The sequence below is a fragment of the Botrytis byssoidea genome, assembly GCF_014898295.1.
Source record: "Botrytis byssoidea strain MUCL 94 chromosome Unknown BBYS_007, whole genome shotgun sequence".
Lineage (NCBI taxonomy): Eukaryota > Fungi > Ascomycota > Leotiomycetes > Helotiales > Sclerotiniaceae > Botrytis > Botrytis byssoidea.
This window is the reverse complement of record NW_024065848.1, coordinates 1780000-1802822: the sequence shown is the minus strand read 5'-3', so window position 1 is coordinate 1802822 and position 22823 is coordinate 1780000. Positions and strand designations below refer to the sequence as shown.

Below are 22823 nucleotides of genomic sequence, written 5' to 3'. Positions count from 1 at the left end.
TGTCGCGTTAGGTATTGTCACTTCGAAATTAAGCTTGAATCTAAAGTTAATGGTAGAAAGGATGGTTTGAAAACTTTGTAGTTGTAGAACTTTATCAGAATAGTATTGCGAGATAAGATTTATTAATTGAAGTCTTGAAAGTGTCCAGAATGATATTTTGGCAGAAGGGATAATCTAGCCTTTATAGAAAACTACCAGTGATTCATAGAATTGCCTGAATCATCTGCTCAACAGCGCGACAGCGCGAACTGTTCACGCTATCGCGCTATTAGTGAGGACCACAAGGTGTAAAACGCCGTACATACAGATATCTTGGTATTATCCTTATTATATACAGTATAAGCAAAGCTCTTTCTTTGTTCTTTCCCTGGTCACGAAGGGTCCACGTTCTCTTGTACTGCTATGCTTAGCTTTTGAATTCATTTGGTCACTTAGCATTTATGCTAACTGAGTTCCTTTTTAAGAGGAGATAAGGAATAGTGGTTTTGGCTGCGTGTTTAGGGGTGAGGATAGCGAAGATAGAGGAATTTCGTTGAATAGTTGATTTTTATGACCAGAAAAAGTTTCATTCTTGTATTATGGCGAGATTGATTTCAAATTCCATGTCTCACGTTTTTGATATTATAGCAATTTTACTTTACCCTGTACTCTTAGCGCTTATCTGTGAGCTTTTCAGAAATATTAAATGAGCTAGCTGTTCGAAATTACAATACATCTCCTGAGCTCATACATAGCAGAGAATGTATCTCAGCCCAACAAATAGTTTCTTGGTCGCACCTATATAAGAGAAGGTCTATGCATATCAAAATCTGGCCTCACAATGAGTAGTTTATCGATCAAGTTTCTAACAGATCCTGTTATTCAATTTTGTGTATTTCACGTCATCACACCTTGCTCTACGCTTTTCCCGGCTTATATAGCTAGGCATGGTGCATTTGACCAAGTCGCGTAATGTAATTTAGCTTCAGCCTTATTCATAAATCGAGGATGAACTGAAAGCTATAGAGAATTCTCTGTACGTGTATTGAATCGCCACCAACAATCATCTATAGATGGCCTTTGAATTTGATGCGCTATAGGAAATTTGTGATAATCGATGTGCCAATAAGCCTCAAAGCCCGAAAATTCCATTTTGACTGCAATGAGCGATGCAATGAATTCAAGATATTTATTATATGGATTTGTGTTACTATTCTACCTCGATTACCTAACCGGCGAAGTAGCTATCAATGTTTTAATCTTCGATGCCCTCGTCTGGCTCTGGCTCCTCGTCTTCATCCTCGCCACTGTCTCCATCATTCTCGTCGCCACTATTGCCATCTCCACCACCTTCATCTTGTGCGGCACCGGGCTGCTCATTCTCCCTACTCTTGGGATAGGTGTCGGCATTAGTCTGGAAAGCGGCTCTCTCGTTAATTTTGCGGGATTGTCATCACCATTCGCAAAAAATCAATTCGCAGGATCGAGCGAGCCCACTTTGACCATCGGTATCAAGTTAAAGTCACGTCTAATGCGCCCAGGTTCGAATAACCAGGTGGGTACCCCATCCTGCTTTGTTCTCGGGAGCCCTTCGCATTTTGCAACATCGTTTGCCGCATTTTACTTCTTCTCTGCGACCTGAAGTTTTCGGGTTGCAAGTCGAGCCTTCAATCTCTGGCCTTCGCGAGTTCTCTTTTCGCGATGACCCAGAGTGATCGCAGCTCCATTCCAATAGACAAATTTTATTCCTTGATGCACGTCAAGATCAATCTTTGTCGTGTACATCAATGTTTCTGTGAAAGTTAAGCTCCAGTTGTCGATACTAGACCACCAGTAGAAGGAAGCCCAAGGTCCTCGAGCATTGGTGTCTATGCCAAGCGTATGAGAGCAATCACTAACAGCGATGCGCTCGACTCCGATGGCTTTCACAGCCCAGTAGAAAAACTCAACGGCTTCTCTTGACCATTGTGACTCGTTGATTGGGCAGATTCGGTCACGTCTAGGATCAAGATAGAGCGATTTGACCTGAGTGTGAGGTCCCCTGTGCCCGCCTTTCTGCAAAAGCCTTGCTACGTTGTTTTCTGTGTTGACCCATTGTCTTGATCGCCGATGGATGCCCAATGCTGTGATATTGGATCTTGCTTCTGTACTAAAGATCTCGAAGCTGTTACCAACAAGTCTGCAGCTAACAGGGACGTCCCGACTCAATCCAGTATCTGCCATCTCCCAGATCCTTTCGAACAACTCTTGTGGGATATTTTCCATAGTAGTTCGATTAACTCTCATTTTTCCTTGAGATGTAGAAGACATAGAAACAATTTGAGTTGAGTTTTGAGACATGGCGGTCGATATTGATGTTGATTCTTGTTGCTGATTGATGGAAGGAAGGTGATCGATAGGAGGAAGATTCAATATTTAGGTGATCTGAGAAGGAAAATTAGTCTAATTGATTGCTACCACTGATAGATATCGAATTTTTTTATCAATATTTCGTGGAAGATTCAAGTAACAGTAAGATCTAAAGGAGAAGATGTTTTGGGAAGAGAATCTCAGCATTTCTGAAAACTACTTAAGCACTTTTCGCCCATCAAGACCGCGACCGCGCGAACATGCAAATAAATAAATGTTAATATCACGCCGTATTATAAGGTGATACGAAGTTATATTCATTACATACTTGCGCCAGATTGAGAATTCCGACTCCTGAGAATTAAGCGAGACGTTTCCTCAACCTGCGCAATTCGTTTCCCCGCATCAAATCTCACCGTGATGTGTAGTGCTACCTAATAACTTCATCTTTTACAAACAGAATTTACTGAGTGATACGAATCTTAACCGTTAATTTGAGCCTGTAGAATGAATACACATTTCTGATACAGTGACATACCTTTGAAAGTTCTGTTGGGGCCTAAGCTAGAAATAATGGACTGGTGCAGTCGCCAATTTTTACCGTCTATACCGCTTAGTAAGATGTGGTGCTACAGTATTAATTATTCACTTCTAAAGAAATTGATTGTGTGTAAATACGCTCGACCGTATTTCATGTGGCATAAATATGTTTATTTTTTCAAAATCAAATTGTTAACATTTTTTCAATACACAAATTCCTTCGAAAAACACATTTGTTATTGAAAATTTCGTTTCTCAATAATACCTCCTTTTGAAAAAATGACAAACCGAAGAAACCCCATTAAACGTTTACGACGAGCAGGACCAAGTGTTCAACACCCTCTACCAGATGTTATATCTAATGCGACACCAGCCCTTGAAGCTTCTACAAATTTGATGCAAGCAACTCCTAGTTCGACACAGAATGTTGGATACAATAGTTTACCAAATGCCACTGAGCAAATGTTGAGCGCTAATCTCCCGGCCCAATCTTCATCAATTCCGCCATATGGCCACGTCTTAGCCCCCGTCTCCTCTCGACGAGTAGTGCTAGATAAATGCACATCTTTCAGAACCCTTCCAAGAGAGGCCCAGCTCATGATTTGGGAAAAAGCCGTCGATCTAAGTCCGCGGAATGTTCCAGTTGGAATTATGCCACAATTAGGCCCAGGAGGATTCAAGTTTCGAACCGATATTCCAATTCCAGAGGGCTTCATGGCGTGTAAAGATTATTACGAGGCGGCCAGAAAACGCTACTGTCTATTGGATAACCGCCTGAAGGCTAACGACATGTTCACGGTGCAACATCTTTCACCTAACTTCTGGTTCGATCCCGCGATCGATAGATTTTGTCCCGTTCAGGAGTGGAACACTCACAACTTTAAAGTTGGTCTCAAACTTTTCTTCCAAATCCTTCAAGTTTCGAGGATTGCAATTAATGATTACGCGACCGATGATGCACACCATAATGGCGAGACATGGCAGAAATTTTTCCATAAGGAAGGAATCTCAAATTGGAGCCCATATGTCAAGGATATATTTTACTACATCACATATCAACGTTTGAATACAGATGTAGAACTCTCCTTCGTACCTAACGATGGAACTTCAGACGAGCAATGGGGATTCCATTTCCACAGATCCCATCAATTACACAAGCATTGGGACCAGATACTCGATGCTAAAAGAGGATACAGAAGGCTGGCCCGACTTCAGGCAGACCAGAAGTGGCAAGATAAATCGATAGAAAGAGAGGGTAAAGCAAGAGTCAAGCTCACTGATGTTCCTCAATGGCTTTTTGATGTTGAGAGCGATTGGTCAGTTGCACAACCCAGATTGATGATCGAGACACGTGCCTCTGAAACTCGCTTTCTCTCAGTTCTCAGCATGCCTATGCCACAATGGTAATAGTTACCAGCACAATAGCTTTGGTTGGACCTTTTTGATGTTGGTACTGTTGGATAATTTGAATCGGTATTACATGATTGATTCATATTCTGGAGATTGTGTTTCTCATACGCGGCTGGCTATACATAAGACCTGGTCGTTAAGCTCCATTACCATACAACTCTGTTTCCTCTAATCTTGGGTTTACTTGAGCTGAATATTGAGGATAGGATATTTTCAGAGCTTTTGAATGAGATTCTGCGAGTCCATCGAGACGGATATGGTATGGGAATATTTGGTTGGGGAATATAGCAGCGCATTACTCATGATATGGGAATTCATGCGGGAAAGTCCCAAGAAGGGAGTACTTCTGATTTAGTGTTGAAAAATTACAATGATAAAGACTCATTCAAGGCTTTTCTAGATTGAGAGTTACATAAGTGAAAAATTCGTCCGAGCAAATCGTACGAATATTGGTAATCGAAAACTGAAAATTCCGATCATACTGTGAAAATAACCTGGGTCTGTATCTGTTAAAGTTCAATATAGACTATAATAAGTATGGCGCGGTTAAGGTTGGCTTATTTCTTAGATTGTCTTACGGCGATTAGATGACTATGAACAGAGTACTTATAAGGGACATGCTTGAATCTTATTTTTAGTCTATAGAGCTATATATTCATATAATCTTCTTTTTAGACAAAGTAAATGTGCATCTCAACTGTTAAAAGTAAAGGCAAAACATCTCGTAACAAAAATGTGTTGAATAAGATATACTGGAAAGGGGTTATCAATAGCGATCAACTACTTCAATGAGGAGAAGCAGTGTAGGCAATAGTATACTACAGTAAAACTATGATATATATTAATATATTGATATTACAGCTAATATATTTAAAAAAAAAGGTTATATCATTTTTATATATATTTATATATCTAAAGAATACTAATGATATACTGATATATTGGGATTCAATATAAATTATTTATTTCATACCAAATTAGACTAGAAATAAGGGATCTTAATTCGATTTGAAATAAGGAATAGAGTTTTATTACTTAATATAAATAGAAATACATATTTTACATTGAATTTCAATATTTTAGTATATTACTAATAATATCGAAAGTTTAAATAATATTGAATATCTTTAGTAATATTGAATTTAATATTATATATAACGTGGTTTATTAGTTAGCGGATTATATTAGTAAATAAATCACTTATTTTATATACAAAATTCGTTTGTGCGTAATTGTATACTTTCTTTATTTATAAATATAATTTTCTGAAAATTTATTATAAAATATTTGAATATAAAATAATTTTAAAAATCTAATTGATTTTAAGAAATTAGAATTTATAAAATTGTTATTATAAAAATAGTTTTTTTGTAACAAAAATCGTAACAATTTCCTTTCTTTTTTAGAAAATAATGAAACTATTTTATAAAAATTAGATTAATAGAAAATCTATATTTTAAAAAGCTTGATTCAGATGGTTTTCGAAATAACCCGTTCATTGATATGATCTGCTCACTGATAAACCATGTTATATATATTTCGAAAAAAATCGATACGCACCACTAAACTAGCCCATATATGAAATACGGGAAATACTATTGCCTACACTGAGGAGAAGTCATGAAACTCCTCAGTTAAGAGACATGAGTTGCAAAATGGGTGTTATTTCCCCCACTTATAATAATTCTGTGCAATTGCAACTACACATTCCACACAAGCAAGTTTACACGTGAACTTTTGTATGAGTGACACAATACCCACATGTGATTGATGTCTGAGTCTATTCTGTTTTACATCAACATGAATGCAGAAAGCGCAAACTCTACCACACAGTTATTTTTGGAGATTTACGGATTGTCTTGATCACCAGGCTTTGATTTGGGATTATTGGATAAAAATAAGACTTGGTTTGCCCGTTTTCATCAGTCACATTAGTTCTTATATTAGTGGGTCGTCACTGCTTGTTGTATTTAGTCATACTTTTATTGAATAAATCACTATTAATCATTTGAAATTGATGTTATCTCTTTATGAAAATTCATGATAAGTTTACAAAATCACTTATTAATATCTTACTAATTAAGAGATATCTTGATGATTGATATGATTTTATTACGTATTTGAAAAGACAGTATCCGCATCTAAACGCTTGTCATTTCAAGTAGACAAACGCTTATAGACGACCTTGTCTTATCGGATAGATGGATTTTATATTATAAAATTATATTATTATATAATTATATAACGTGCTTTATCATCGAGTGGATCATATCATCGAGTGGGCCACTTCAAAATACGCTAAAAGTAATGCTTTTTTAATATTTTTATTTTAATAATCAATTATTATTTTGAAGAAAAAAAAGAATAAAAAATAATTAAAAAAAATAAGCTTTTTACAAATCTAATATTTATATAAGAATTCCTATTATTTTATATATAAAAAATGGAATTTGTTACGATTTTCGTTACAAAAGAAATATTTCTATAATAACTATTATAATAATTTGAATTTTTAATAAATAATTAGATTTTTATATTATTTATATAATTAAAATTAAAATTTTTAATTTTTAGAAAATTCTATCAATAAATAAAGAAAGTGTATGGTTATATACAAACGAATTTTATATATAAAAATGATGATTCACTCGATGATATAGTCCACTCGATGATAAACCACGTTAATAATATCTCTTATTAAATTGATTTATAATAAAATAGAATGAAATAAAATCAAATGAAAATATATATAAAAATTATTATTAAATTAATTAAAATTGATTAATTGTATTTTCTTTTTGTTATATAAAATGATTTTACAAGATTCAATTTAAATCGATTTTATTTATAAGTATAGAAAATACTAGAATTTCATTACAAACTATATAAACCTAGGCTATTCTTTAAAGAAAATCTATCAAAAGCAAGCAATTTCATTTCAATTCAACCTAGCTCTTATGAATTGATTTCAATTTAATTTTTATTATATATATTCGATTTATCTCTAAACCTAAACTAATTAGATCTTCCACTATTATTATGATAATAATTATTCTTATTATTATAAACTATAACCTCCAATACTCTTGATTGCCTTAAAAAAAACCAGAAATGCGTGGGACCTTAAAGATTCCACAGATTTGACTGTTCTTCACCCCTCACTTAGTATTACATTCTGACATTAACAGTATCAAATCACTGAGCTACCCCTTCATTACCATGTTTCCCAACCTCAGATACTCTCGAAGTCTCTATATTCACGATGATTAATTTCTAAAAAGGATAATTTACTTGTTTGCTAATAAATTCAAGAGCTCAATATGCATTGTGCTATACTTAGTCTCGAACGGAAAGAATTGTTACACACGTCACTCGGCCATTTCTCGAGAGATGAGTAAACTTTTCAGAAAGCGTGCCAAAATTCTCAGCTAATCATAGAGAGTACTATTCACTATGAAATTTCTTATTGTGTCAATTTGCTAGGTACCTAGCGATGAATCATTCGTCACAAAACTTCCCTTGTGTGATCCCTCATTTTCGCTAATTCGACAAATCAACGCGAGTCACAAACTTCCCCCGCACTGGCACATTATGAATTACTGGCATACAGACATGTTATGTTAAGATAAATATTTTATTTACTGATGATGTATCATGATAGAATTGCTAAAATAATACATTTCCGATGTTTCCCACCCCCAAACCCAAAGCCTAGGATTTCCCGAAATGATTTCCCGTCAATCCTCCAGCCCATCCTCTCCGCAAACAATCTATCTCCCAAAATTCGTGACAGAATTGGCAGGATTTACAACCATATCTCTTTGCTCTGGTCTAGTCCATTCTCCACGGCAGTCGAACAACCACTGTGGGCAAGCAGCAAGCTTGGCGCACTCAAGTCCGTACTTCTTGCTCTTCTCATCTTCAAGAAGCTGTTGCTTCAAGATCTTTTGAAGATTCCCAAAAGATGTGTTTTGTCGACGGGAAATCTCCATCTTCGACTTCATCATCTTGGGAGGAAATGCAGCCTTACGATCGAACTTAGTCAACTCAATGTCGTCATCAGGTTGAACCAAATATCGGGAGGTGTAGATTGTGACCTCTCTGATATTCTCGTGCATCCAAAAAGGAATCGTTAGGGTCGAGAATGAGCCCCATTTATCGCAAGGAATCGATGCGGATCTCTGGAATGCACAATCATTCAAAGCAATGCGTTCAACCTTCACATCAGACATCTTCTCGGCCAAAGCGTCGCACTGGTCATTGGTCATGGATGTCATAGGACAGATGAGATCAGTTGATGGGTTGATCCAGATTGATGAGACTGTTCCAGTACCCAATGTAGTAACAAGTGGGAATTCTGTTCGAGTGTCAAAGACGGGTAAATAGAACTTCATGGCAATAAATCTGGATTCGCTGTTTGCGTGAAGGACCCCCGGGATTGAATTGCGACTTCTGAAGGTGTAGAATGGTAAGTTGCCATGACCTTGAGAGAATTTTGCGTCCAAAACCCTATCTCTTGAGAAAACGGTGACAGTGCGCTCATCTCGGCAAGCTTCTTCCCAGATCATCAGTCGCAGTTCTTTTGGCAAGCGGGCAAATGGATGAAAGGTGCTCAAGTGTTGTTCCAAGAAGCCGAGAGACTTCTGTTGCGAGCTATTGAAGCCCTGTGAGGTTGTTCTAAACATGGTTCTATCTTGAAAGGTTGAAAGCTGTGGTTTTCTGATACGATGATGTGCGTTCGTAGCAAAGCTCGTGGACTTCGGATCTCAGGAATCTGGTTGGAAGATGAGGTTTGTGTGTGAAATCGAGTTTTATTTGAAGTGGATTTGATGTTCTTCTGGAAGTTGCGTTTGACTGATGTTGTAAAGAAGAGGGAGATAAAAATCAGAAATTGGAACGGGAAATTAAAAGGCTTTTAAGGGAATAGGGAGAAGCCAGACACAACCGAGCTAAGCGACTAAGACCGTAGCAAGAGAGCGCGGGTTATTGAACGTTGTATTGATAATCAGATGAGTCAAAAATACCGTAAATGAGTTGTTACATACTGGGTATGACAGCTCGCTTATCATTACGGTGCAACAGCGCTAGGAAGTCTGTAGAGGTGTAATTGTATGAATCTTTGAGTGTAGCTGATGCGCGAGTTTAAGGGGATCTAGGCATCCAGGCTAGTACTAGCGTAAGACGTGTTTTAAGAAAAATACCGAGTTTCGCCAAATCACATACAGATAACAATGTAGATTATTGGAATCTATCACAAAGTTGCAGATATAATTCATTAAGACCTAGGTACTTGAAGGTAGAAGATCTAGAGAGAAGAGTGATAACATCAATAATACAGTACTTACTAAAGTACATCTAACCTGGAGGTCTTAAAAGCTGCCCATGGCTCACCAAAAATTGCAGCCCCTAGATACCCTTTCCTTTCTCCCAGAAACCAAATAGAATTCTCGTGACCACTTGGATACCACGCATCCTTATTCCATTCCCACAAGACAATCCTCCGAACTTGCTTGTGAATCAGAATCAACCACAATGACCACTAAACAATTTTGATAGAAAATCATTGAGAACTCTGAGACTTTCCTATAATCCATGATTCTTGAACATAAACTTAGATTGAAACATGCGAGGATGTCCTCATTCTCGATTAAACAAGGCTGAAAAAGTGTCATTCATAAAAGACTCCCCCTCCAGAATTTCCAAACTCCTTACTAGATTTAATGCCATTGAAGCAAGAGCCTGCTCCTAGGTCTCTGCCAGTTGCTTGATTTTTCGAAGAGTTGTTCTGGAAATTCAAGTAACCTCTGTGCCTGGGTTCCTTCATTTCCCTTATCGTGATCCTTTCTGACTTGTAGTGAATGAGTTGCGGCGAGTCTCCTAGCCAAATTATTGGTACGTTTCATTGCATCACAGCAGTAAAATAATGCAACTTGTGACGAGCCATAGAATACGCTTATATCTGTCCCATGAAAACGCGCTATAGGTTGATCATGAAGCCAAAGACTTGTAGGCCCATTATCTCCATTGACCCAGTCAGCTTTATGGGAATCATTTCTTGGGCAGATGGCATAATTGAAATGCCCTCTGAAAATATTGAGAGGAGGTAAGATATCCATGGCAACCTTCCCTACCTTCAAATCTTTCAAGCATTCCACAAAATAACGATACAGTTTACCTACCGGGCAAACAATATCAGAGGTTGAATTTAGATAGATGCGATGGTTCTCTATCTCTGGTGAGTCAACCTTGTTGAAATCCCCCTGGATGGCGAAACCAGCTTTGTAATGACGTAAAGCTATCTCTCGAGCATTTGCATTGACGTGCATGATAGCTGGAACAGGTTCATTACTTCGAAAGCGAGAAGACCGCCTGAATTTTGAGGATCCGCTATCGGTTGCGACAGTATACCACGACTCGCCTATCCATACAAAACGTTTGTTATAACAGGCTCCCTCAAATATCATTGACTCAATATCTGCTGGGAATCGCCGACTGAAGCGAATATCCATATTGGTTGGGGTATCGTAGATTTTGAAAATCCCGTTGTTGGCAGACATATTGACAACGTTTGTAGATTTTTCCTTGGAGCTCATTGAATGCGCCTTTCGTCTCAACAGACCTGACCGAGATAGATAGATTGAATGTTGAAAATTTGAAGATCGATCCCAATTTTGATATCAAAAGAGTTCTATTTAAAAGAAAGTCAGTCAGTAGCAGCAAAGCGTTACAAACGGATTCAGGTGTGAATTATCAGTGGCAAGGAATTTGACTCACTTTATCACGTGTTTGAAATTTTATAGAAAGCTGGTGTGTTACCAATCAATGTGATCTTAATGGAGTCAAATAATTATCATCGAGTATGCGTCTTAATATTCATAAGATTTGCTATGAAAAACGAATTCAATCTTGTCATGATCTTTGTCGAGTTTATTTGAGGTAGAGATACAGTGATCTTTAAATAGCAAAATGACTTCATTTCGCTTGTATATAATGACGCTAGTGTCTCGCTAGTCTATTAACGATGTTTTGAATAGTACTTGGTGAATTTATATATTCAATAGGTAGGTAGCTGAACAAAACAAGTGGCTGTAATATATTCCACGTGATTCTCTAATCGACTTGAATTATTGATAGGAAGATTTGCTTCATGTGCCATTGTAGAACGCCAAGTTCTCGGTATCAGCAAGTCTCAATAATCAGCAACGTGATTATAAAATCTACTCAAATTTCGCAGCTACATATGTAATCGTTGCAATATGAGTGATTGTGCACGCATGAGCGCGCACTAGGGCACGAATTTATTGCATAGAGGTAGCTCTCGTAGCTCTGAACCTAGAATAGAACACGCCAAGACCTATTTTGAAGACTTCATAGTCAGTAATAACAAGATAATCATGCTTAAAAGCCTTAAATCCTAGCACTTTGAACATTCTCAATTTCATAGAGCTTCATATATTTTAATAAATGATAACATTCCTATGACAAACATAGGGGCTCATGATCTGACATTTCTATACTTTGTATCTGTGACGCGCACTAAAAATGTAACATCTGCAGGAGCTGATGAATTTAAGTCAAGGGATACCGTTAGGACTTAGGGTCATAAGATTATAGTATAATTAGTCAGTTATAATTACCACTGAAGTTGTCACTTTAATTTGTCTGTAAAGATTGAATGGTTCATTTATACGTTGATCACAAAGCATATTGTCACGGGATACATAAGGCACAAGATCCATGATGAATTAATTGGTACGATTCTATTGGAAGTCATCAGAATTAATGCAAAATTTATCTAGCTAAAATAATGTGAAATAAAAAGTAAACCCAGCGAAGAACAGAAAGTCTTCCTGCGATCAACCAAAGAACTAGGAGAATACTGAAACGATATCCATCACCCAGATTCCTACGCCCATGCACCTTTTCGTGAGATCTCAGAAATTGTATTGGAAGACCCTCATTTAGTATTGGAAAGAAGCGGCCACATCCCACAGAGTGCGCTTTTGCGACAACTCATAAAATTAGCCAGCAGTACCTACATCCCCCAGCGAGTACATTGTATCGCTCAGCAGTGTACTGACAGAACCAATATACAACATCCGCCCCAAAAGTCCTTCGTATCTCAAGCCTACAAGGCCGCACAGCGCATGAGCTCCGGTTGAGTCCATGTTTTCCGATTCTTATAGAGCCAGCTAGGCATGTGAACCAATCTTTCACCCGTCGTCTTATCCAACTCATTCTGAGCTCTTTGGAAAGAACTAAGATTCCCCATCAAATCTTCCAGTTCCTCGAATCTGCTATCCGCCTCCATAGAATGCATCATGACTTCCTCGGAGTCTTGTTCAAGATTGAGCTTGGTAGAATTGACGATTCTGAGGGGCTGACGATGGATATCGATGGGATGCAATGGGCTGTAAGCCATAATCTGGCGAAGATTATGATTCATCCACTTTGGAATGACGACAAACGTGTGCAAGTTGTCTGTTAGCTGGGAGCATTGAAACTCAAAAGCATCAATACATAAGCGTTCGATGTTGAAGCAGTTTATCATCTGGCTGAATTTCAAGAACTGGAAAACGGTCCAGATGGCATTGCCGTTGCGTACAGGGCAGATGATATCGATACTAGGCTTCAACCAGATACGTGGGAGTGGAGATGGAGTATCGGATGTTCGTGCATAGATGTCAAGCTTTTGTGATTCTCTTCGAGCTTCGTGACAGACTTGCATGATGGCAGGAGTCTCGGATGCAAATCGGAATTCGACGTTTTCGTTTTTTCGGTCGGTAGAGATGGGCCAAATGGGAACTGCTCTTGGTTCCAGAGATGAAAATTCATATATCTTGATTCGAAGTTCCAGTGGAAGGTCCTTGAACTTATGGAATGTATCTAGATGAGGTTTACGTGATTGCTCTTCGAGATCAATGGTTGAGGGGACGATTGAGTAGTTTGGTCGGGGAGGTAGAGGTGACTGCAGACATTCTTTCTTTGCCGGGGACTCTTGGGTGATGGGTGAATCAGGGAAGTCTTCTTGCAGCTCTTTTAGGAACGAAGAGATATCAGGGCCAGTGGCCGATGGTATTAAGCTTCTCTTGTGAGTTATAGCGCCTGCAGAGTGATTGAAGAACGAGTAAGACATATTTTGTGATGATGTTACTAGGGTTCGATAAGTGTAAGATTTAATGGTGAAACTGTTGTATTTCGATGGTGGAGAGATAAATAGTAAGTTGGTGTCAGTCGACTTTGATTTTGACAGAATGAGAATATGAAGTTGATTGGGGAGGGGGGGAAGCTCCCTTTAAGTAAGTGACCCAAAGCATTGAATACTTTTACTTACGGTCATGATTTGTCAGATTTACTTACGGTATCGCGAACTTCGAACGCGATGAGTTTATTTTGCATACTCATACAGCCATACGGCTTCTTAAGAACATGTATGCTTACCGTGAACATGTATCTAGGCACTAACAATTCTCGATCTGATTAAGATTGCTAAGCGAAGAGGCAACGGTGATTTTCAAGGTTCGCGTCATCTACGCGGTACTGTCTCTCCAAACTTGATCTTGTACGCAACCATATCTGCGGTCCTTTCCCGAGGAACGGCGAGCCACGCTAGAATATATATACAATACAGCCATATTCTTATAACAACCGTAAGTGTGAAGTAGAAAAAGGTATCTTGTGGAATAACGTAGCATTGAGAAGACTAGTCAATGATCGGAAATGCAAATTTAAGGAGTTTGTCGATTATGAAGGATTAAGCATCGCAATCTTTCTCGCCCAGCGAGATTATAATTGAGCATACATATTACCCCCGAAAGACTATCAAGACTTGCGTAGCCACAGCATTCATCGTCACATCTTTCGCCTACATAAGTCCTTTTCGGTCCGCTGACTCATCGAGACGTTTGCTCACAACAGAACAAGTAAAATAAAAAGCTTCATACCACGTTTCAATTTCTCCATGTGAATTTGTCATTTAAATAGCCTCACAAACGTTACGTCTTCTTCTTTAAATCGTGTAGATGGTCCTTCTAGCAGTGCCAACTATGCTGTCAAGAAGTGTTAGTATTATCGACTAGCTATCTGACTAACGAAGGACTATCTTGAAATAGACTAGGCCTAGAATATATCCAAACTTTCTCAAAACCCATCCAGCAGTCCCAATCATCCTAACTAACTTGCCTATAAACTTGCTCTCAATTAGAGAATAGTCATATCGAATCAGGAATATCATTTTTTTTTGGTTGTCCAGTCACAGTCCTTGTCCATATTTTGCTCTCAATTTTCTATCTTCCATAGTATGTAACCCGCTTGAACTTCCTAATATCTTTACATTCCAATTGTAGGCTGTCCAAAATTCAAAATGGTGGATGAGGCACTCGAGTTTCCAACCCTTGATTATGAATTGAAAACTCAGGACAGAACCTTTCGTATGAGTGGTAACATCTCTTGACCTAGTCGCAAATTATTTCGTGCACGTGTCAACTGAACTCAATGGAGCCCAGCCGGCATGAGTCCATATTTCGTTCTCGCTACTAGGATCACTCATCCTTCCATATGTTACCATCCGCCCCAGTTTCACTGTCGGCCTTTTCCAAGATCCAACAATGTGATTTTTGAATCTCTCAGGTACCGGTTTGTCTTCTACCAAAGCTCGTGTAACTTCATCATCATACCGTCTTTCGTCCTCCTCAATATCTGCAATATGTGCATCCAACGCCTGTTTCTCTTTATTACAAATTAAATCAACCCCAGTAATTGGCTCAAATTCAGTCGTTATATTCCTCGATTTGAGTCTATCGTAGAACACAAAAGGATCGTAAAAAATCAATATTTCATCGAAACGACGCCCTAGAGATTTTGATAATCCGGGGTCATAGTGATCAGCACGAAGGGCAACTTTATGCAACTTTGTGCCACATGGACGTTCTTCTGCATTAATCATGTTGCTGAAGGCACCATATCCATGTTGATTTGTCTGCAAAGCAACAATTCTGTCTCTATCCCAATTGACATATATTCTCGGCTCACTTGTAATGTTCATTCCATAATATGTTGGCATTTTGACTCCGAAATCCAATTTATAGAATTTGAGGCCGATGGTACGAGATTCTCGAGATACATGCAGAATTGAAGGTATGGCACTAAGAGTTACCCAGCGCGTCACCTGACAGGCGAACTGTCCACGTTCCTCTTCAAAATATCCGAGACGTCGGTACCAAATGTCAAGATTGCGTGGTTGATTGGCAACGAGTTCCCAGATTTGATTGCGTATTTCAATGGGTAGTTTGAGGAATCCAATGAAATTGATAGCGACGGGCTTAGGAACAGACGGAGTTTTAATGGCTTGATCCATAGTAAATTGAATATTGATAGATGTCTGATGTATAAGGCTAGCGGATCAAATGTGATTCCAAGGATTTGAATATAATGCGACGTTTCAAGAACACGATGTGTTTCGAGTCGATCCAGATATATAAAGCGCTCTACTACAAAACTGCAGCTTCAACTATTGAGAAGCCTGATCGACGTAAAATCGAATGAGAGTCTTAGATGATGTCGGCCCCCTGATGCATTGAAGGGCCCTTAGACAAGTGCGACCGAACGAAGTACTATCCTCCCACTTGCTTTGGTTATATGTCGAGTAAAAGAATGATCCTGTCAATTTCATAGTTTAGAGAAGAACGGTGCGTTCTCAAGCAGAAAACTAGGTAGCAGTGCCGAGAGGTGATGTCAAGATAGATATCGATAGCCGGGCTGACATACACACTTGACCAATCGGAGGTTCGGACGACGTAGAACCACTCATCGCTGACCCCACATTCACAACCTCCACTCTACAGCATCAAAGCCAACCAGTCTCGCCAATTCTTCATATAAACATGTTCCAGAACCCAAGCTAAGTCCTTCATTCTCAGCGCCTCTTATTCCTGATCGTCATTCATTCTCTTCCTATGGTATAAGACTCTCCCCTCATCTTCCTCAATTCTCAACTCCACCCATCCATGCAAGATCCCTCCCCCACCGAAAATCCATCATTTATCACCTCCTCATCTCTTCAAGCACTCTATCTCTCTCCCCAGATAAAAGCCAGAAAATCAACAAGAACGGGGTCCACTTCAACTCAGGATAAGCATCATCAATCTTCATCCCAAGAAAAATAAACACAGGCATCCAAACCACACCCCAAAGAAACGTCTTGAAAAGAAACATCCACCCCGAGAAGAAAAACGCAAAGATCGGCGACATCCAAACAAGCATCGGTGACATCCAAAGAAGCATTGTGTATAAGATGTGAAGCATCAGCAATATTATACATATAAACGTAAGGGGGCCCGTGGAATCAGAAAGCAGGGACATGATGGATAGTTGATGAGTGTATATTGATCGTGAAGTTGATGGGCAGGATGAGGTTGCAAAGTGGTGTTGATTAGATGAATGGGGGACACCAGTGACAAAATAATTTCTTTCAAGATTGTTGTTTTGCTGTGCCACAGAGATGCGTATGCATATATGCAGTACTACACTATTCACGTGATACCTCTCAGAATACCCTCTATCACCCTTGAAGCAGATCAAGTTGTAGATATCCAAGCATGCTGGTAATACAGTATGCGTAAATAATATGGCAAGATGTACAATACGTAAAAATACTTGAAAATTAATATTCATCTCTGGTTAACAGTTCCACAGACTGAAATATTTTCATAATGATATGTGTTAAGTTATTAATCTATCTACCCCCGCCCCCCATCCTCCAAAGCCAAAGCTAACCGGCAAAGGTCTTCGCCTAATCCCTCGTACTCTCCCTACCAAACTAAATGACCCGAGTAAATATTTCACTTCCACCTCTACCCCTATCCTCACCCCCAGCTTCCTTCCCCCTCCCCCTCCCTCCCCCTTTTTCCCCATCCAAAAAACACACCCTCACTCCACACTCTCCATCCACGTACAATTCTGACACCCCCCAACCCCACAATCCCAAACCTCAAACGGATCCTTCGAATACATAATCCCACTAAGCGAGTTCGGAATCGCATACATCAACAAGCTCAACCTGGGAGGCGTCCACAATTCCAAAACCTGCGTCTCGAGATGATGAAAAACCGGCAATCTAGCCAACAATGGATGAGTAGGCGGATCCATAAGACCCTTTTCAACATCATGGCGATCCTTCACCATTTTCGGAATGAGGTCTCGATATCTCATGATCGATCGATGGAGATCTGTAACTGCAACGCCGAGTGCGCATTGATCTGTCTTTTGGATGATATCCCAATCCACGGACGAGATGGTGTGGGGAAAGCCTCGAGATCCATCTGTGTATGGGGTTTCGTATTTTGCTCCTGAGTAGAGAGTGATTGATTTCAAGGCGTGAGGAGGACGCACGATGCTGGTTAGCCATTGATCGAAATAGGCTGGTCCGTTGATCTCAGTGAATAGCCCACCCCATTGTGGTTCGTCGAGTGCGATGCTCTGACACTGGACTTTGTGCATCGCGGCTACGAGCATAACTGTGATATCCCCGAAGAAGTCGCCGGCGGGACAAATGACATCGCAGTGGGGATTGATATAGAATCGGGGGACGAGACTGATGGAAAAGAATCTGAAGTTGTGTTCGGCTACGAGGGCTCTCTTGTAGTATCTCTTGGCTTCTAGTCTCGAGTCTCGGCAAACACTAAATAGTGTAGGAATGGGAGTATCGGATCGAAATCTGACAAGTTGTTTAGTTCCATCTTCTCCGGTGACTTGCTTGCTGAGAGAATGACATCCCTTTGCAGCCACGGGTATGTGGCGACGTTCAAAAGAAGCGAACTTCCACACCAAGCGTTGAAGCTCAAGGGGTAGTTCAGGAAATTTCGTGAAGGATTTGGGACCGCTGCGTGAAGATAACATGATATTGTTGATTGGTGTTTTGATGATGAGTATCGACAATGTGTTGGATTTCCGAAGTGGAAAAGATGACAAATTTATTCAAGTAGCTATTTCGTAGGAATTTTGTAGGTATTGCTTTGATTGTTTTGTATCGAACTGTGTTTCGATAGGGGACTAGAATTCCACGGAGGACTGTAGAACTTATATTAGCTAACTCATCAGTCGTCCATACAGCCAAGATGCCGTAAAACCTTTAACACGGCAGGGAAAAGCGAATCTCTGCTGTGTTAGCATCATCAAAACCGAATCATTTCATCCCACTTCATTCAAAGAAGGAGTTGCTGCCAGAATTGCCGTACACTGTGTCCAATTTGAAAAATACAACCCTAGAAATCCGAACCAAACTTCTCATCCATTTCCACCATATCGTACTAGAATCATCGCCATCGCCGTACCTCTATCAGTCTGTTGAAAATAGTTCCTGAGGAAGTTTTCGAGTACGGCGCCATCTACCACAAACAACACACCAAATCATGCCCCTAAAATCCAAACCCAAAGCCCGCGTTCCCATTACCCGTACCCCCCATTCCAACACCCCCAATCCAATCCCCCGCATTCAACCAATCAACTTGTCCCCACATCTCTTCCATGCCTATCCCTTCCAGTGATTCTAATCCCGTATTGAAATCTAAATTTGCCGTAAACTCATCACCAAAAACCGTCTGCCCGATGTGCGCAGGCTGCGGTATGAAATCAACACCTGCGTTGTCCCATACTTGTGATCCCTCAGCTCTTGTTCCATTTTCAATCCCTATGTTATTTGTAAATTCTTGAGTCTGAACTTGTGTTGGATCAATTGTTTTTTGAGCCATCTTGGAAAGATCTTCTTGGCTAGAGTTGCTTTTCTCCTTCTCCCTTTCCATTTCCCTATCAAAATCTCCCCCATCAAGAACCCACTTCAAAACGCGTCCTACCACCCCCCTCACCCTTCTCAACAATGCATAATTCCCATCCGTATCTCTCACCCAATCCAGAAACGCGCCAAAGAGTGTCAATTTCTGAATCGCTACACTTTTGGAAAACCTCGCCATTGTCTTCTCTTGAGTTCCCATCTTCCTTGTTTCAGAGCCAGAAGCAGAGGTGGAATTTCCACTCATTCTTTTTAGCAACTCCACACAGATTACACCTGCCGCTGGGATTCCATAGCTCGTAATAAACCAATCGAAACAAAATTCAAATCCAACCAACACATCCCTCTTCTCCCACATCATAATGACCTTTTCCAACATTTCCATTGCTGTATCTAGTACCCCCTGGAAATAATTCCCTTCTAGGTGATTTGCTACTGCAAGTCTATGTAATAAAAAAGTGTTTTGCAGCGCCTCAAATGACATGATTAATTGTACAAATAGTAATCTCCCTGTCGATCTTGGATTAAATTGAAACTGCGGTGGTCGATTCAGAGATAGGGAGGCATTACGAGAAAGAAGAGAATCTATGCGTTCACGACTAACCTCCACATCCACACCTAGAGCTCCCTCTAATATCTCTTCTTTGATCATGTAGAGTTGTAATTGAGCTCTATAGCAAGTACTACAATAAATTTCACCTTTCCGATTCCATCCTTGCTCATCGCATGCAGCTATTGCTTGTTGCATTTGGGCACGGGGAAGGAAAAGTTCTGTTTCCGAAAGATCGGAAGGCATTTGGAGACGGCAATAGAGGCGAGAAATACCAGGCGGTGTGCCGTTGAGAGCCGAGGAACATTTGTCCATGTAGTAAACTGTAGCGAATAATCGACGCTTGTATTCGGCGGCTGTAGTTAGGAGGTGTGGAGGGATATGGGGGAGACGGTGGAGTCCAATAGCACACGCTGATGTTACCATACTTCCATGTCGGTTGAGATTACTGTAACCTTAATGTTTAAGTGTTATGTTAGCTCATCTTCTGAAAAGGGTATGATCCTGATTGAGTACTTCGAATCGAAGAGAAAAGTAACGTACTCTCATCCCCCACCACTGCACTCTCCAACACATAAATAGACACCCGAAATGCAACCACAATCTCATTTACCGTATCCGTGCAATCACACATTTTCCCCATAACATCCGCACACTCGTTCATTCTCCAACTTGTTTGTCTTCTATTCCTTCCATGATTTTCCTCTTCTAGAAACAATGGATTCCCATCCACCAGACTCTGATATGCTCTTCCTATGAAGCAGAACAAAAGCCCCATAGATTCAAATCGAACTTTGGGCCCACAAAAGGTATCGAGCCATGCGATACCATCGTCCGGGGATGAGGGTAGCGGTGTTTCTTCATTTCTGAGCAATGTTTCGACGAAGGGTACAAACTTCTCCTTGCTACGAGGTTCAGCTAGGATTGAGCCAAATGTATCATAGATACTCGAAATTAAATACTTGATCATGAATTCGGGCAGGACTGAGAATTCGAGAAGATCGTGATACCGCTCTAGGAGTTTATTACAGCTCGAAAGTGACGGTATGTTCCAAAGTGCTTTGGTGATCATTTCACAACGAATTGTGTAAGACGTCGGTCTATTCCTTCCTAGCTTTGAGAAGGTTAAATTTCCAGAAGCAGAAATGAGACGATATATGGGGACTCACAAGCGGCGGACCAAAAGGCCACGAACTAGGATTTTTCCTTCCATCCTCTCCAATATCCAGCATTCCTTCTATTCCACCTACTAACGTATCCCTACTCATCCCACTCTGATCGCTTTCTTCACTCCCTCTTTCCGCGTCCAATTCCTTCCCTTCTCCATTCCCATCACCATTCCTAAAGACAGCCCCAAAACTTGTGGGCCCCCAGAACCGCCTACTCCTCTTGTAACTAGCCCCGTTCCAATTATTTTGCATCGATGGTTTTCCAGGCATTGAATTCATAGAGTTTGGAAACGAAGATTTATGTGATTGACGATTTGGGGTTGCCGACCTACATCCGCGTGAAGAAAGGTAGACATTGTTTGTGGGTTTTGTGACTTGAGGGGCCACCTCGGTTGTGAGTATACCAAGAGAATTGTTCTGGGGAGTGGTTGACTTGTAGATGTTGTGGGAGTGACTTGGATTTGTCGAGGGAGCTTCTATGCTCTCCCCGCCGCATTCTTCTCTCTCTACATCTCTCATGACCGCAGCATAGGCCAAACTATCCAACCCCCCTCTTTCCCTTTCTCCATTTCCATCAACGCGCTCCTCTCCACTCTCACCTCTCTCCTTAACTCGCTCTCCAACTCGCCTGCGTTTGACGTTTCCCCCATCTCCACTTTCTTCCCCGCCTTCCTCAGTTCTTCCTCTCTCCCCATCTACCCTCCCGCGACTCATAGGCGCGGGATGATACCAACACCTTCCCTCTAATCCCCTCTTCACACATCTTCCGCAATATGGCTGTTCATGCCCACAAGCCAATTTCCCAATCCTACACGGTTCACACGAAGGACGCTTGCCGTTTCTGCGCAGATTAGGTGCTGAAGACATATTCTTGTCTCTTATCGAGCAAAAAAGTCGAGTTCGTTAGAGAGATGTATCCCGGAGTATTATAAAACCGTAAATTCTTATCTCTCCGAATTCCGTCTCCATGCTCGTTGACCAAACCAATTCCAATAACAACGCGTGTGGATAAATCGTGTTTCCGCAAACCAGTAACTACACTGTGGTGGCTAATTCCTTTACTCTCACAACTCAATTCAATTCAATTCAATTCAATTCAATTCACAAAACAACCATACCGTCACAAAGTGCCAAGTTGAGTTGATTGAGTATGAAACACTCAATGGTGAAAACAGGGATTGAAAATCAAAGTAAGCTACATTCTCGGATGTTGCCTGCGTACGTGCACGTGCCAACACCATCCCAAATAGATTTGACCCTTGCGAGACGAGCCAGTCTACTGGGTTCATTGATACCAAGCAGTGGATGTTCAAGTAAACGTGCCAAAAAGAGTCAGTGATATGAAAAAGGAAGGCAGTGATAGAAAGCAGATTGTAGAAGGAATGAATATTGCAAGTTGACCGTAGTCAAGGGTCACCACATCACATCAGATCGTATCACAGTCATGTAATTACCCGTTTATTTTCGTATAATAATTTTTTATTGAGATTGGTATGATCAAACTACCTATGACTTCTCACTCACTCCGCATGGAGAAGTGGGTGAATAGATGGGTATTCATGTTTCCCCAATCATCCTTTCATTTTTACTTGATTCGCTGATCTGATGTTTCGTTTAATGACTCCTCTCCTAGCATTCATCTGATCAGATTTGATTTCCTTCGCTCGCCTGACCACTTGCATTCTTCACCAAATAACTCATTTCTTGCTTGCACATTCGCAAAACGAAACTATCCACCCCATCTCTGATATCATACAATTCATCCCAATCACCCCCCTCAATTATGATTTCCTTCCACCACCCCTTCCATCACTCGCCATAACAATGAATCAAAGTGCGCGAGGTAATCAAGCAGCTAAATCAAGGTCATCCTACCAAAAAAAAAAAAAGAGTAAATTGACCAACGATCGATCAAGTTTCATTATCAGCACGCATGAAAGCGGTACTAGCAGCATGTGTAAATCAAAAAGTAAAACTCAATTACTATCCTCCAATCCTTTCTCTCATCTCAAATTTTCCCCTAATTCCCGATGTCATGAAT

The 22823-nt window shown here is 40.2% G+C and overlaps 8 protein-coding genes across 8 annotated transcripts; 1 reads left to right on the top strand and 7 right to left on the bottom strand.

Moving 5' to 3' along the window:
• Positions 1-1599: 1599 nt before the first annotated feature.
• On the bottom strand, positions 1600-2319 carry EAE97_004601 (uncharacterized protein; the record flags this gene model as incomplete). Its single annotated transcript, XM_038875113.1, has 1 exon — positions 1600-2319. One exon carries the CDS (start codon positions 2317-2319, stop codon positions 1600-1602), a length of 720 nt encoding a protein of 239 aa, XP_038734557.1.
• Positions 2320-3147: 828 nt separating this feature from the next.
• EAE97_004600 (uncharacterized protein) lies at positions 3148-4275 on the top strand (the record flags this gene model as incomplete). The annotated part of the gene is made up of 1 exon (XM_038875112.1): positions 3148-4275. The coding sequence occupies one exon, from the start codon at positions 3148-3150 to the stop codon at positions 4273-4275; it is 1128 nt and encodes a 375-aa protein (XP_038734556.1).
• Positions 4276-8048: 3773 nt separating this feature from the next.
• EAE97_004599 (uncharacterized protein) lies at positions 8049-8963 on the bottom strand (the record flags this gene model as incomplete). Its single annotated transcript, XM_038875111.1, has 1 exon — positions 8049-8963. One exon carries the CDS (start codon positions 8961-8963, stop codon positions 8049-8051), a length of 915 nt encoding a protein of 304 aa, XP_038734555.1.
• Positions 8964-9995: 1032 nt separating this feature from the next.
• On the bottom strand, positions 9996-10835 carry EAE97_004598 (uncharacterized protein; the record flags this gene model as incomplete). Its single annotated transcript, XM_038875110.1, has 1 exon — positions 9996-10835. One exon carries the CDS (start codon positions 10833-10835, stop codon positions 9996-9998), a length of 840 nt encoding a protein of 279 aa, XP_038734554.1.
• Positions 10836-12406: 1571 nt separating this feature from the next.
• EAE97_004597 (uncharacterized protein) lies at positions 12407-13414 on the bottom strand (the record flags this gene model as incomplete). The annotated part of the gene is made up of 1 exon (XM_038875109.1): positions 12407-13414. One exon carries the CDS (start codon positions 13412-13414, stop codon positions 12407-12409), a length of 1008 nt encoding a protein of 335 aa, XP_038734553.1.
• Positions 13415-14743: 1329 nt separating this feature from the next.
• EAE97_004596 (uncharacterized protein) lies at positions 14744-15634 on the bottom strand (the record flags this gene model as incomplete). Its single annotated transcript, XM_038875108.1, has 1 exon — positions 14744-15634. One exon carries the CDS (start codon positions 15632-15634, stop codon positions 14744-14746), a length of 891 nt encoding a protein of 296 aa, XP_038734552.1.
• Positions 15635-17205: 1571 nt separating this feature from the next.
• On the bottom strand, positions 17206-18174 carry EAE97_004595 (uncharacterized protein; the record flags this gene model as incomplete). The annotated part of the gene is made up of 1 exon (XM_038875107.1): positions 17206-18174. The coding sequence occupies one exon, from the start codon at positions 18172-18174 to the stop codon at positions 17206-17208; it is 969 nt and encodes a 322-aa protein (XP_038734551.1).
• Positions 18175-18692: 518 nt separating this feature from the next.
• On the bottom strand, positions 18693-21649 carry EAE97_004594 (uncharacterized protein; the record flags this gene model as incomplete). The annotated part of the gene is made up of 3 exons (XM_038875106.1): positions 18693-20068; positions 20157-20727; positions 20783-21649. The coding sequence occupies 3 exons, from the start codon at positions 21647-21649 to the stop codon at positions 18693-18695; spliced, it is 2814 nt and encodes a 937-aa protein (XP_038734550.1).
• Positions 21650-22823: the final 1174 nt, after the last annotated feature.